This window comes from Anoplolepis gracilipes, chromosome 16, assembly GCF_047496725.1.
Source record: "Anoplolepis gracilipes chromosome 16, ASM4749672v1, whole genome shotgun sequence".
Taxonomy (NCBI): Eukaryota; Metazoa; Arthropoda; class Insecta; order Hymenoptera; family Formicidae; genus Anoplolepis; species Anoplolepis gracilipes.
In genome coordinates this window covers 3,585,758-3,598,745 of record NC_132985.1, presented here as the reverse complement: position 1 = coordinate 3,598,745, position 12,988 = coordinate 3,585,758, and the positions used below count along the sequence as shown (strand labels likewise).

The window sequence follows — 12,988 nt, the reverse complement described above, 5'->3', positions numbered from 1 at the left end:
ATGCGCGGACAGAAATGAGAGATACGCAGCCGGTTGGTAAATTATGGGATTTCCATGTAATCGTCCCGATAAATCTACGACGTATGCTTAAAAAGAAATATCGTGTTTAAACTTAATTCGGAAGTGAGTGTGATAAAAATTGATGGCGCCGGTTCTCGTGTGTGGTTAGCGCCGTGGCCTCGTAAATTCTGCATAACGGCAAGGACGACGTTAACGGAAACAACGGCAAGCCTTGGTAGACGTGCTCTCGAGCTAGTCGAGGATCGATAAGCCGGTGTTCTTTGGAGGCCGAGTTTATCGAGCTGCCCTGGGCTTAATCACGTGCCGCCGTATAAGCTTTAATTGTTTACACGTCCTCCCACTACGTCACTGCGCAATTGTGCGACATTGATGTTTAATTGTAACAATTAGCGCGATTTCAATATTAATTGTGACAATTTCCATATGTTCGTGACATAAGCTCCTATCAAATTTATATCTTTACATCGATACGCAATTATTTTACATTCTCTTTCATATCTTTGTCGCAACATCGTTAACGTGTCGAATTCAAATCCAATATTCAAATAAGAATATAAATTGTCGAGATTATTCATTTTTATCCTACCCTTAATATTTATCTGTATTTATATTAAATATTACCTCTTCGGATGTAGTTTTGGCAGTTTTACGGACATCCAAATGATTTATCAGACTTTTCTTAAACAATGTATTTGTATATGTGTGTATGTGTCTCAGACAGTATACATATTTAAAAGATGTTCAAAGGACATTCTGAAGACATCTTATCGTTCAAAAATATCTTTGAGATGTCCTCTGAATGTTTTTTTTAGAAATGTATGCTGTCTGGGGTGTGATCATTATTATAATAATATGTATATTCATTTAATTACGTCGTTAATCACAATCTCAAAACTTCACATTTTTATGTAATCAATCGATAATCATTCATATCTTTATGGCATTTATATATATATAGGTTATTTTAACAACTACGTTATTTTATAATAAACTTTCTAGTAATAACGGTATCCCGATAATTAGCAATAAATTTATCCTAGAGTTATATATATATATGAACAATTAACAAAATAATAAATATAATTATTATGTATTTCTTGAGTAACACTTTATTTCAAAACAAAATAATTATTTCACACTACTTCAATTAATACTCGTATTTTTATAAACAGTTTAAATTATTATTTTTCTTATAGTTTATATAACTTTATAATCGTATATCTCAATCCACCAAAATAAGGAAGATAACAAAATCTGAATTAATAGTAATTTTTCTTATGCTATATAACAAAAGTTCGAGGAATGATATCGTTTAATCATGCGTTCGTAGCTTACTGATAGCAGACGTCCTTAATTCTAAATGACTGTAGAGAAAACATTCGAAAATCGTAGATTGAATATGAAATTGTCACGATACATCGATATCACGCGATATTTGGTTCGATAGTTCAGACTTTAGCAGATAAACATGACGAATCGCTACTCATCTTCGCAGAAGATCAGCTTGATTGCTGACACCTATTGTCATTTTACGTTTGCTAACAAAGATGTGTGTACGACATGAATTTCTATACATCTCGAGTTCATAACAATGACTGATGCATTCTTGAAGACACAAATCATGGAGCATGATTATTTGCATCAATGAGATCGGAAACCGCGCAAGTCCAAGTTTTCTTTCAAAAATCAGTTACTATCAGAATCTTATTTTTTTAATTGCATTCATGTGCATAGAGAAATAACGTAACTACAATCTAATATTTCGCGGAAACTAAAATTCTGATTACACAGGGTTTAAAAAAAAAATACTCGTGCGATTTCTGATCATATTGATTCAATTAAATTGAACACTTAGATCTCTTATCTAAAATTACAAGTAAAGTTTCGAAAAGCGTTCACTTTGAATTATTTTAATTTAGTGTCACGAATAAAAATATTTATTAAAACAACTATTTATTTGTTAATTGAGATTTTATTTAACGTTTCAAACTGTTACTATTTAAATTAACATCTTACAAAAACCAGAATTTTTCTTTGCAATATTATTTTTTATTTCTCAGAAAAAAAACATTAAACTAGACAATAGTCGGTGCGAAAACCTTTTCGAAACTTTAGCCAAAATTACAATTATCTATTGTAATGCATGTCCGCAACGTTGGACCGATCTCATTTGTATAGACATTAATTTTCAAAATATGCGCATGAAAAGATAATTGCACAATTCCTTTTCTCTTAAAATGTTAGAAATTTTTAAAGATATACAAAAATTCAACAACTGGGAAAACTGTTTATTTTATTTCTTATTTTAAATAATATTTAATCAATAATTGTGCAAAAATTGATTTATGCAAATTTCTTCTGATAAATCCGATAATTGCTGATAATCACGTGAAAAACGTAGGAGTTATCTATTTGCGCGACTTGAAAATTTGCCGCTTGAAAATTCCAGGCGTGAACACGGAGATTTCGGTGATTTCGTTACACGATGCGGCAGAAGAGAAGAACGACGTCGACATCACGACATTCGCGAGTTGTACGTGACTCAAGGTAGAGCGAAATAGTACAGGGTGTCTTGAGAGATAAAGAATTTATAATTTTTATTTACTCAAGTGAAAAAAAATATCTTTTATCTTACAAAAAAAAAAAATAATTTCTTAAATTTCCTGCATCTCTTTATAACTCTCTCTGCGCGTGTGATAAAAGTAATTAAAATATTCTAACGCGTAAAATGAGAGATTAAAAGATGAATAAATGCTGATTCAAGTCTGACTCAACGGTACGTTAACTCCTACTTAAATCGTAACATCCTCACTGTTACTTCTTGAAAACGTGAATGATACTGATGAATTTCCATAGCGTGCGCTTACCTTAGTTAATTTCTTTCTTCAAAACACCCTGTATACGAAAAGCTCCGGAACAGACGAGAGAGAACAGAGTCTCGCGGAACGACATTATCGCCAGACAGTTCTGCAATCTGCATGAGGTTGCTGCATCAGTGGAACTCGAAATCGTCGAGAACATACCTCACCCGGTTCATCCGTGCGACGCAGACACATGGGGATGCGAGGATGCACGAGCTCCCCGCATCCCCATTTATTTCCCTATAATCCGCATTCTTATCGGCAGAGACACGAGCCGAGCATGAACAGCGAGATGTTCTTCGCGATAAAGCAATTCGAGGGAAGCTTTCTGACGGACAAGTATCGGAAAGAGAAAAGAAGAGGAAGAAGCGAAAGGGCGTAGTAAGCGCCGCTCGAACATTCTTCAGCTATGGTCAAAGAGATGCCAAGGGACGCCAAAGAGGTGCGCATCTCTCTCGGATATCGGAAAAGTATTTGCGGAAAATCCTCGACGCGGTACTCGCGCGGTGAGATTCCGATATTCCGTCATTCTTAGTGCCCCTCTGTTACGGATTTCGTCGAGATTTGCGCCGCTAATGGGGGATGGGGCGACCACGTGTTTTTGCAGCAGACAGCTAAGTAGATAGGATGATCTTAACGAGTTCGTTCAAACTTTGCGATTACTTTTTTTTTCTCTTTTGCATTAAAATCCGCTTGTATAAAATTATATCCGCAACTGTATCTTCATTGTTTTGCAGAAAGTAAAATTAATAAAAAAAATAATTGTTATAACATAAATATATTAGGTTGTGTGTAATAGAGACATTAGGACAGATTTTAATGGTCGACAAGAGCCGATGTAAAAAAATAATTCTTTCTTTTAGCAAATCTTATCACGGCAAAAACTTTAGCGCTATAACTCAAAAAGCCATACGTGACACACTAGGGGAAAAAAGATTAACTCCGTAATGTACACAATGTGTACACATATTTTTCCCGTGACGTAGCGCGAAAAAATATATTTGTACGGTGAATCTCTTTTTAACTCGTTTTTTGCATGCGCTTGCTATCAAGCATTTTTGATTAAGAACTTGACAGCAAAGAGCGAGGCAATGTTCTCGCCGAGAGTCCGAGTTGGTGGAGAAATCGCCTAATGGGTAATTTATTCTCGAAAGGAAGGAACAAACGACGTGGATGTCGCTGAAAAATATTCGAGTGGCCAATCGATCTAGGGATCTAGATGAAAGCTTCCATGAAAGAAGCGGACGATATCGATGTTTTTCCCTCCTCTCGATCGTGTTCACCTCGCGCGATCTGATCCTCTTAAGGTTCGTCGAATCACAAATTCTGTCGACGAGTCCGTTCTCTTTCTGTGATTGCTTCAGAGACCGGGAACGCTGCAGATCTAAATCGCAATTCCACTTTTCATGATGTTGATCGAGTATCCATGATAAACGAGGTTAAGCTAATTGTAGAAGGGATCTTCGATGTCCAGGCGTCTACACATCGCAGTATATAAAATTTTAACCCTTTGGATGCGATTCTCTCTCGAAAGTTTTTAAAACTTACTACATTCAGTTTCATATGTTAATATATAATGAGAAAATACGTTAAAAAAAGATATATAAATATAAGATATATATAAAGATAAATAAATATATGTATAATTAATCTTTTAACTTTCTCAAAAAGTTTTTTTTAAAAATTACTTGATACATTTTATTAATATTAATGCGTTTGATGATTACCATGTATGAGTATTCGTTTAGCTTATATTTGCTATTTACTATTAACACATGTGTATCATTGATTAAAATAATTTAGCTAGTAAATTTTATAAATTCAACTATAACAAATTAAAACCTTCTAAAAGAAAAATTAAGACAAAGTGTCGGAGAGAAGAGGATTTTGTGATTAAAAATTATTTCCTAAAGAACTGAAATGGTGCAAGATATAACGCGAAAATTATCACGCAAAAAATAATATGCTAAATATTCAATTCAGCTCATGAATGTTTTATAATTAATCTAAACGTATATCGAGAGCTAAATCACGACAAATTCCCCGCGATATTTGAAATTATTCACGCGCAGCATCCAAAGTGTTAATAATCGTGTTAATTAATCGAGACAGAGAGACAGACAGAGAGAGAGAGAGAGAGAAAGAGAGAGAGAGAGAGATACTCGAGCTTGGCTGGCGATCGCGCGCCAAGGTTCTCGATATCGATCGTCTACCTAATTCACTACTGCCAGAACCTAAAGAGAAAGCTCGACGAGAGGAGGCCGACGAGGGTCGCCCAAGTGACGAGATCGAGCGCACCCCTTCTGGATCCGGCGCTGCCGTTCACGCAGGTTTCTCGGATGCTGACGATCTTTAGGCTACGGCGGCCCAACAGATTGTGTACGCCTCGTTTGTCGCTCTTCTGTAGGATGTGCTCACGCGACAATAGCAGCGAGTAAAGCTGGCTGTCGGGATGACGGGAGCAGAAAGTCAACACCATGTCCGAGGCGACGGCTTTCATTACGTGCACGCTGCCGGCGAACTGCTTGTACTGCCTCTCCGTCAAGGTGCCTGCAAATTAAATCAGCAGCCGGTTAAAAACCAAAAAAAAAAACAACACGATACGTAAGAAGGAAGAGAAAGAGTCTTTCCTATCGGATTTCCGGTTTTTCGCGTCAGTTCCGCGCGTCCGTTATGCGCACGGAGTTAGAATCTCTTGTGCAAACAGAACTGTCGTGACTGCAGAAATAAATGTCTGCCGACGACAATTCTATTTCTACAAATTATTTTCATTTCCGCGAGGAATGCTCTTGAAATAGAAAGAAGCGTACGATAAAGAGTGAGACATTCTTATAATATTTATTTATTCGTATTTCATATAGAGAAACAATTTGTGTGAAAATATTGTAAAAAATTCAAATTGACAAAAGTTGCAAATTTTTTTTTTTTTTTTACTATAACATTGTCACGATAATATAAATTTTTTCAATTATATTGAAAATAAGGATCTTGCAGAATATATCTGATATATCTTTAATTATATTTGACATCTTTAATTATATTTGACAGTAATAATATTGGTAGACGAATATTTTCGACTCGTATTTTAAAATAGAGTATCGAAGATATTGTGTCAAGCTAGGAAAAGTATGACAATAAAGAAAAATCAAGCAAGCAGCAACAGCTTGACTTTCCAATTTCCTGTCTCCATCGATATAGCGAAAAGAAGAAACGTGATATGATCTCTATATATCTATATACAATATGAGAATCTATTTATGTATATATTAATGTTATTAAGAAAGATAATAAAACTTTCAATTTCTGACAATTTTCATCAAGAAATATTAAAATTTAAAATATACTTAATATACGATGATATATATCTCTCACTCTCTCTCTCTCTCTCTTTCTCTTTTTTTTTCAATTAATCTCCTTAGTGTTTGGAAAGTGCTAAAACATCTCGAGTAATGAATACGAGTATTGCAAAACAATAAAAGCTGATGCAAGTGGTATCGAAATTGCAAAGAAACTAAAGTGTTTCCTCTTGAAATTTCCACGGTGAGTAACAAATAGTACACAATACCATTGTATTTAGTATCATTTATCACAGACTTGGCACTTTTATCTGAACACGCTTAATGGACTAAGTCGCTGCTTTGACAAATATAAGTTTCAACTACTATCCCCTGGAGATTCCCAAGATATAAACTCCAAACTGTGTGCAATGTTTAATCTACAGAAATGCTTAATCTACGCAGGAAGAGAATAAATTTACTTCTGACCGAAATACAAACGATCGATGTTTCGTTTAACGTAATGTCATTTAATCATGTATTATTTCACTTTGTAAACAACATAAAGAAATTTAGAGTCATGTTTCCTTTGTCATTGCATCAGATTTTACAATCACAAATATTTTCACATTGAAAAGCTTATTATTTAATCAAATTAATTGAATCATTATTCTAGCTGAATAAAATACTTGAGTAATTGGAGTTGCAATGATTTGATTACGATTTCACTCCGCCGAGACGATTTAAATGGATTCGATGATCGTCTGTGACGTAACGGGAGATGTACAAATGTATGTGGAAATATGTAATATTACGGCTTATTAGGTAGTTGAGAGCGCACTTAACGTTATGAAGGAAATATACGGAGACGAGACGGCAAGCACGTGTACAATCTATATGCGCAATGTGCGACCATAAGCGATGTACACGCATTCCGTATTCACGAGACCGTCGCGATGTCGGAAATATTTCACCGGGGATAGCACTCGGCATTTAGAAGCATCCGTATTTCGAAGCGAAGCGTATAGTGGACCTACATATATAGAGGGAAAACGGCTTTACTTCCGCCACATTAACCGATTTTAATTTTTAATCTTCATAAATCTTGATAAATTTTTAGAGTCAGAGTTTCTCATCAGTAAAAGAGAAGTCAAGAAGACGTAGAGAAAGAAAAAAGAAGTCATCGCGTGTGTCAACTTATCAATATTTCATATTCTTCTACTTCTTTCAAATACGTATATTTTCTCGGTAAAGAAAATACTTAAATATACATAAGATAAAGGCAAATAAGAGACAGCGCGATAAGAGGAGCGCAAAATTTTTATTTAAAATTAAATCAATAAATTATTGTACATACATTCAATCAAGCGAATCTTTCGGTTTATTTTTTAAATTTTTAAATTTCCTCAGCGTAACAATTCAATTGGTTAATTAACGGAATAAATGAACATAAATTGAAAGATTCGGAAAAAAATATTACGTATATACAACGGCGATTAATACAATATCGTTAAATATAAAATTAAATAAACGTAAATCAGTCAATATATTTTAAAACATAGCTAATCAGACTTGAAAATAAAATACCTATGCCCACGTGAAATATTTTTTGCGCTCATCGTTTCTGTCGTGATCGGAGAGGAAACATGGAGACATATTGAAATGTCGCTGAATGCGATGACGTTTCGCGCATGTATTATAGGATGTGTGACGTATCGATCATTGCCGTAAAGCGCACTGACAATTCATCGGAATGACGATTTACTGAAACGGTTGCGAATGACATTCACCGCGACTGGATTGTTCCGGCTGTTAAGCAAAGCGACATGAATGGCACAGGCAATGAAAATCGAAAACGCGTAATCACGAGCGATATCCATGTAATTGCACCATGAGTAATTAGATATTTATCTCCTCCGCATAGCATCCTTCCCGATTGCGCGGAAGTCACGAATTAAATTAAAGCGACATGGTAATTACGCGCCGCACTTAATTACATACGCTGCGAATGCGCCAGCGACGTCATCGCCGTAATCGCTTCAGTCGATACGATACATTGTGATTAGTATTCAAATTCGTATTCCCATAGCGTGACATTATCATTACATTTTGCTACAACCCCTCTGTATATTGTTGTTCTAAATTGAACGGTTGTGAGTTGTAAACATTCACAATGTAAACTTCTCTCACGCACATGCATATATATATATATAACCAATTATAAATACATTAATAGCATACCTTATCTACGAATTAATAATAATATAGTATTAACAAGCAAACTAATTAACCGATTAGCTTCATAATTATACGTTTCAGTTTTCCTTCTAATAGTGATATGTTTAGATACAGGGAGATATTTAGTTTATAATCACTATTATTTCTCTTTTCAAACTATAAAGTCAATCTTTTATAAAATTTTTTAATTAATAATTTTACTTCTCTGTAGATGTACATCTGTTGCATCAAGAATATTTTTATATACCTGTACTTGATATAGTTTTCTTAGGAAAGGATAACATTGTTGGTTTACGAGTTGAAAACTAGATCGACCATATAATGTACGATTCTTTTTTTTTTTTTTTTAATTTTGATCGCCCTTATAATCTTAAGTAGATAGCACTTACATCGATATATTAGTCCCTCCAGCGCCGCGTCTAGTAGCCGCAAAATATGTTGCATGAAAATTACAAATTCCATCGCGAAAAACTACCCTAGATTTCCCTTTTTAGTGTCTAAAATACGGCAGCTGCAGCTCTGATGAGATTCCCGGTTGAAGTCAAGGGAAGTTAAATTCAGTGAGAGGAAGATGTCGGAGAGGAAAGTTTTCATTTCCGCGCGTTCTATAAAACGGCAAAAACACACTCGCGGCGAATCCTCGCGGGGTCCTAGTACTTCCGGTTCAAGAAGCGGCTAATGCACGAAATTGATTTAACTTTCTGTAATAAAGTCGTTTATGTTGTGCCGAGACGAAAAAACGACCGTTTATCGCATCTTTCCCTCTTTTTTTTCCGTTGACGCGATCCGAGATGCAAAAACGCATTTCATTTATTTATTCTTTTATACAATTAAAGATATGTGTAATTAAAAATATTTAGAACATCATTCAAAATATAAATGTATTTTAAAAGTTTTATGAGAGATAAAAAATTATATTATTCTGACACGTTTGTTTAATTTCAGATATTTCACATTTAATTTTTCATTATTTTTTATTTTTTACCTGCTGCGTTTTATCTAAAATTAGTTCGTATGGTGAATTCGATTATTTATATATATGTATATAATATATAATATATTTATATATATATATAAGATAAGTAAAATAAAATTAAGAATAAAATTAAAATTTTTATTTCTATATGTATATACGCGAAGAAAATAATCAATTATTTCATTTATACACGTCACTAAAAATATATAAAAATTTTTTATCATGTCTGTTTATAACCTTCTAAAAAAAAATATTTTTCCTTTTCTATTACGCCAAAATTTTTCTAATGTCTCGATATTGAAATATTAGATACAAAATTAATTTTAACGAGAACTTTCTGATGTATAAATTAAAATTAAAAATATTTTATAATAATTTAATAGAAATGCATTCATGCTTGAAAAAGATAATTATAACAATCACTTTATGAACAATATTGACAATTAATTACACTTTTATTAGCAAGAAATCGATTTTGTAATAAATCGATTAAAACAATCTTTAATATTTGATAATTTTAAAATCATATCATACCCTCATGTGTGTATATCAACTTATTGGATTTAATATATTCGTTGATTAAAGTGAGATGGAGAAAGAAAGAAATTTTAACAATTGATCGTTTTTTCAATTTCATCAGCAATTTCGTAATATCACACGTTGCTTGTAAACAATGCATATTTACAACTTTTACCTTACAACGGAAAACTTATTGAATCTCTTTTCTTTTTAAACACAAGAGTCGCTCGTTTCAAATTTTCTTGATTGAAGACTTATTCTGTGAAAGGATTAATACAAGAGCGAACTTCTGCAATGTTGACATTACCTCATTCCGTCCCAAAGTTTCAAGCGACTTTACAAACAATGTTCATACATCAATCGATCATACACACTTGCAGATGCACAATAGCAGAGTCATATTATCCTGCCCGGAAGCCCGGTTCGATTTTCGGTTTTCGGATTAGTATGCTTCAGCAAGCGGACTGAAATGAACTCGCGTAAACCTCAATCCGTATTATGTACGTTCTCGTCCACTCGCGCACTATTATGTACCGGATCCCGTACCGTATTTGCCGGTGGTTCCGATAGCGAAGAATAGCGAGGACAAGTCGCAAAGAGGGTGGATGCTCCTCTCCGGAGGAAGATAAAAATAGGAAAAACTTGCAGAGTCGGCCGGAAAGAAATTAAAAAGAGCAGACGGTGTCGTGCGACTTTTGAAAAATTATTTTCCGCGTCGTCGAGCGCTTTCTCATCGCGACGAATTTTCCGCGTTCTCTCGTCATTTTACGACAGCAGGCATTCGTAATTGGATGCCTCGACTTTACTGGCTTACGATGGCTGAATCTCTTAGCTCGACTGACGGTTAACCGATAATCACACGATTTCACGAATTCATTAAGATCGTTATTCGTGGCGGAGCTTGAGATTTTAACTATCGTCAGCAAATCGTGTTCCGATGAATTAGATCGATATGAGATGTTCGTTCTGGAGTATAATTTTGTTTAATATCTCGTGTTTACTTGTTTCTATTTATTTTAAAATTTGTATAAATAATCAATAAAATAAATGTATTACTACTTCTCAAATAATCTGTTTAATACTCTGTTGGCCGATTTGATTAACTTTAATATAGCGAAAAAACTGCACAAATCATTATAATGTATTTTTTTTTTGGAACGATACATATATGATAGGTTATTCGTGAGTTTTATGCTTTGCATTACAATTAATTTTTTTCAAAGAGTGAACAAATTTGAAATGAACGTGATAACACTATTTTTGTGTTTTCATTTCAATTCTAGAATAACATTTTGCTCTTTTTCTCTTGAATTAACTTTTTAATTTGTATTTTTAATCCATCAGCAAACATAGTAAGGAGGTCAGACTTGAATAAAGTATTCAGCGAGCTAAATAATTTTTGAACCAATTTAATCTTCATGTTTCTTTTTTAAGATCTTTATCTTATTGTATCATTAGTCTGAATATCGAACGAACACGTGACTCTTTTCCATTTTAAATATCTCCAGTTACTCTATTATAATTACTATTATTGAGCCTGCCATTATTATTATTATTCTACTAATAATATTTTTCTAACGCGTTGGAATAATTCCTTATTTGACAAATTATCGTTCTGTCAATGTTCAATAAAGAAAAAAAAAATTCAAAGAATCCATACACAAAGGAAACTGTGTTTAAGTAATGCTATATGATCTTTATTCTTGTTATAACATATCTTGTTATCTTGTTATTACTTATATTTTTCTTTTTATGGAGACAATCTATTACTTTGATCTTCGTCATTTGCTTGCGCAATAAAGCCTCTTTCAAAAGGCAAATTTTACAAAAGAATAAATTCAGTTTATGTGATTTTTCCATGAGATTGAAGTCTCCGTTTTCATACTCGTGCTTGTTTAACGATCCATTCAGAATGCATATCAATTGTCCTGAGAGAGTCGCCAGCCTAATGGCATGTCTCTAATGCCAACGCAACTTTGAGTATAATCAAGTCGATCGAATCGTTAATCCAATTTACTCCTCAGCAAGGAGTTACCCGAAACTTTCGACTATCCAGCAAGTGCGATGTGATCGGTTACTTGGACCGGCTTATGATAATCATCCTCGAAAGAACTTTAAACTCGGCGTCTGTCTTTCCGTTGTCAAAGTAAAAACTTCTGCGCGCGAAAAAGTGACCATTTTATTTATTAATAAAATTGTATAAAAAGCTTTTGTTATTAAATCTTTTAGTACTTCTTTTTAATCTCCCTTTTAAAATATTTATGTTTAAAAGGGAAAAATGTTGTTACAATTATCCAATTTATATTTACATCAATATTATTCAATTGGATTTTTAGATCTACTTTTAATATAGTGGAAAAAATAATATACTAAAAGGAAAAATAATTCCGGTTTATTCTCTACGTTCAGTTGCTGGCTGATATATTTCTTTGGATATATAGACAATGGATCAATAAAATCCAGAATAAGCAAAAGAGGGAGAGAGAAAGAGAAAGGAACAAGGATGCGACGCGCAACAACGCGCAACACGTTTCCGTCGCAATTTGAAACAAATTGAAAAATTCCTTCGTGGCAAAAGCTGAGTTCTAATTTTGTTCCCGCAAAAGTGACGGAGGAAAATACGATTCGAAATCTAGGTATAAAAGGTATAAATTACATGTTAAAAATTTACAAGCGTTTTATGGAAGGTATACTCGTCATCTTTCCTCAAAGAGTTCTTCACAGTTTCATTTCTTCGTCTTTAAAACGATTCTTGAGAAAACTTCGATAAAACGCTACTCGAGGATGGTTGAAAAATTAAGAATCTCAGTTTCATCGTAAGAGATTTTTAATTCAGCTAACTGTGTAACATAGAAAATCAATTACGCAACGAACGTAACTTGTCTTCTAATTAAAACGATGATACTTTAGAAGTTATCGTGGAGTAAAGCGGAATGCTGAGAGATTCGATTAAGATATAAAGAAGTAAAGTTCATCCTCGTCCTTTAATCGATTTGTCCGAAAGAAGTTGTTACTTGAAACGGTTACTATAATTTCACTAGATGTTACTAATCACGACTCTCATTTTACACAATTATTCTCTATACAAATTTCACAAC

The 12,988-nt window shown here is 33.6% G+C and overlaps 1 protein-coding gene across 2 annotated transcripts in view; it reads right to left on the bottom strand.

The window, feature by feature from the left end:
- Positions 1 to 1,795: 1,795 nt before the first annotated feature.
- LOC140674569 (uncharacterized) overlaps positions 1,796 to 12,988 on the bottom strand; it is a 59,806-nt gene continuing 48,613 nt past the window's right edge. For both annotated transcript variants that reach the window (XM_072908205.1, XM_072908206.1), the window contains one exon: positions 1,796 to 5,432. In XM_072908205.1, coding sequence (XP_072764306.1) covers positions 5,104 to 5,432 — 329 coding nt within the window. In that variant the 3' untranslated portion in view covers positions 1,796 to 5,103. The remainder of the gene's footprint in view (positions 5,433 to 12,988) is intronic.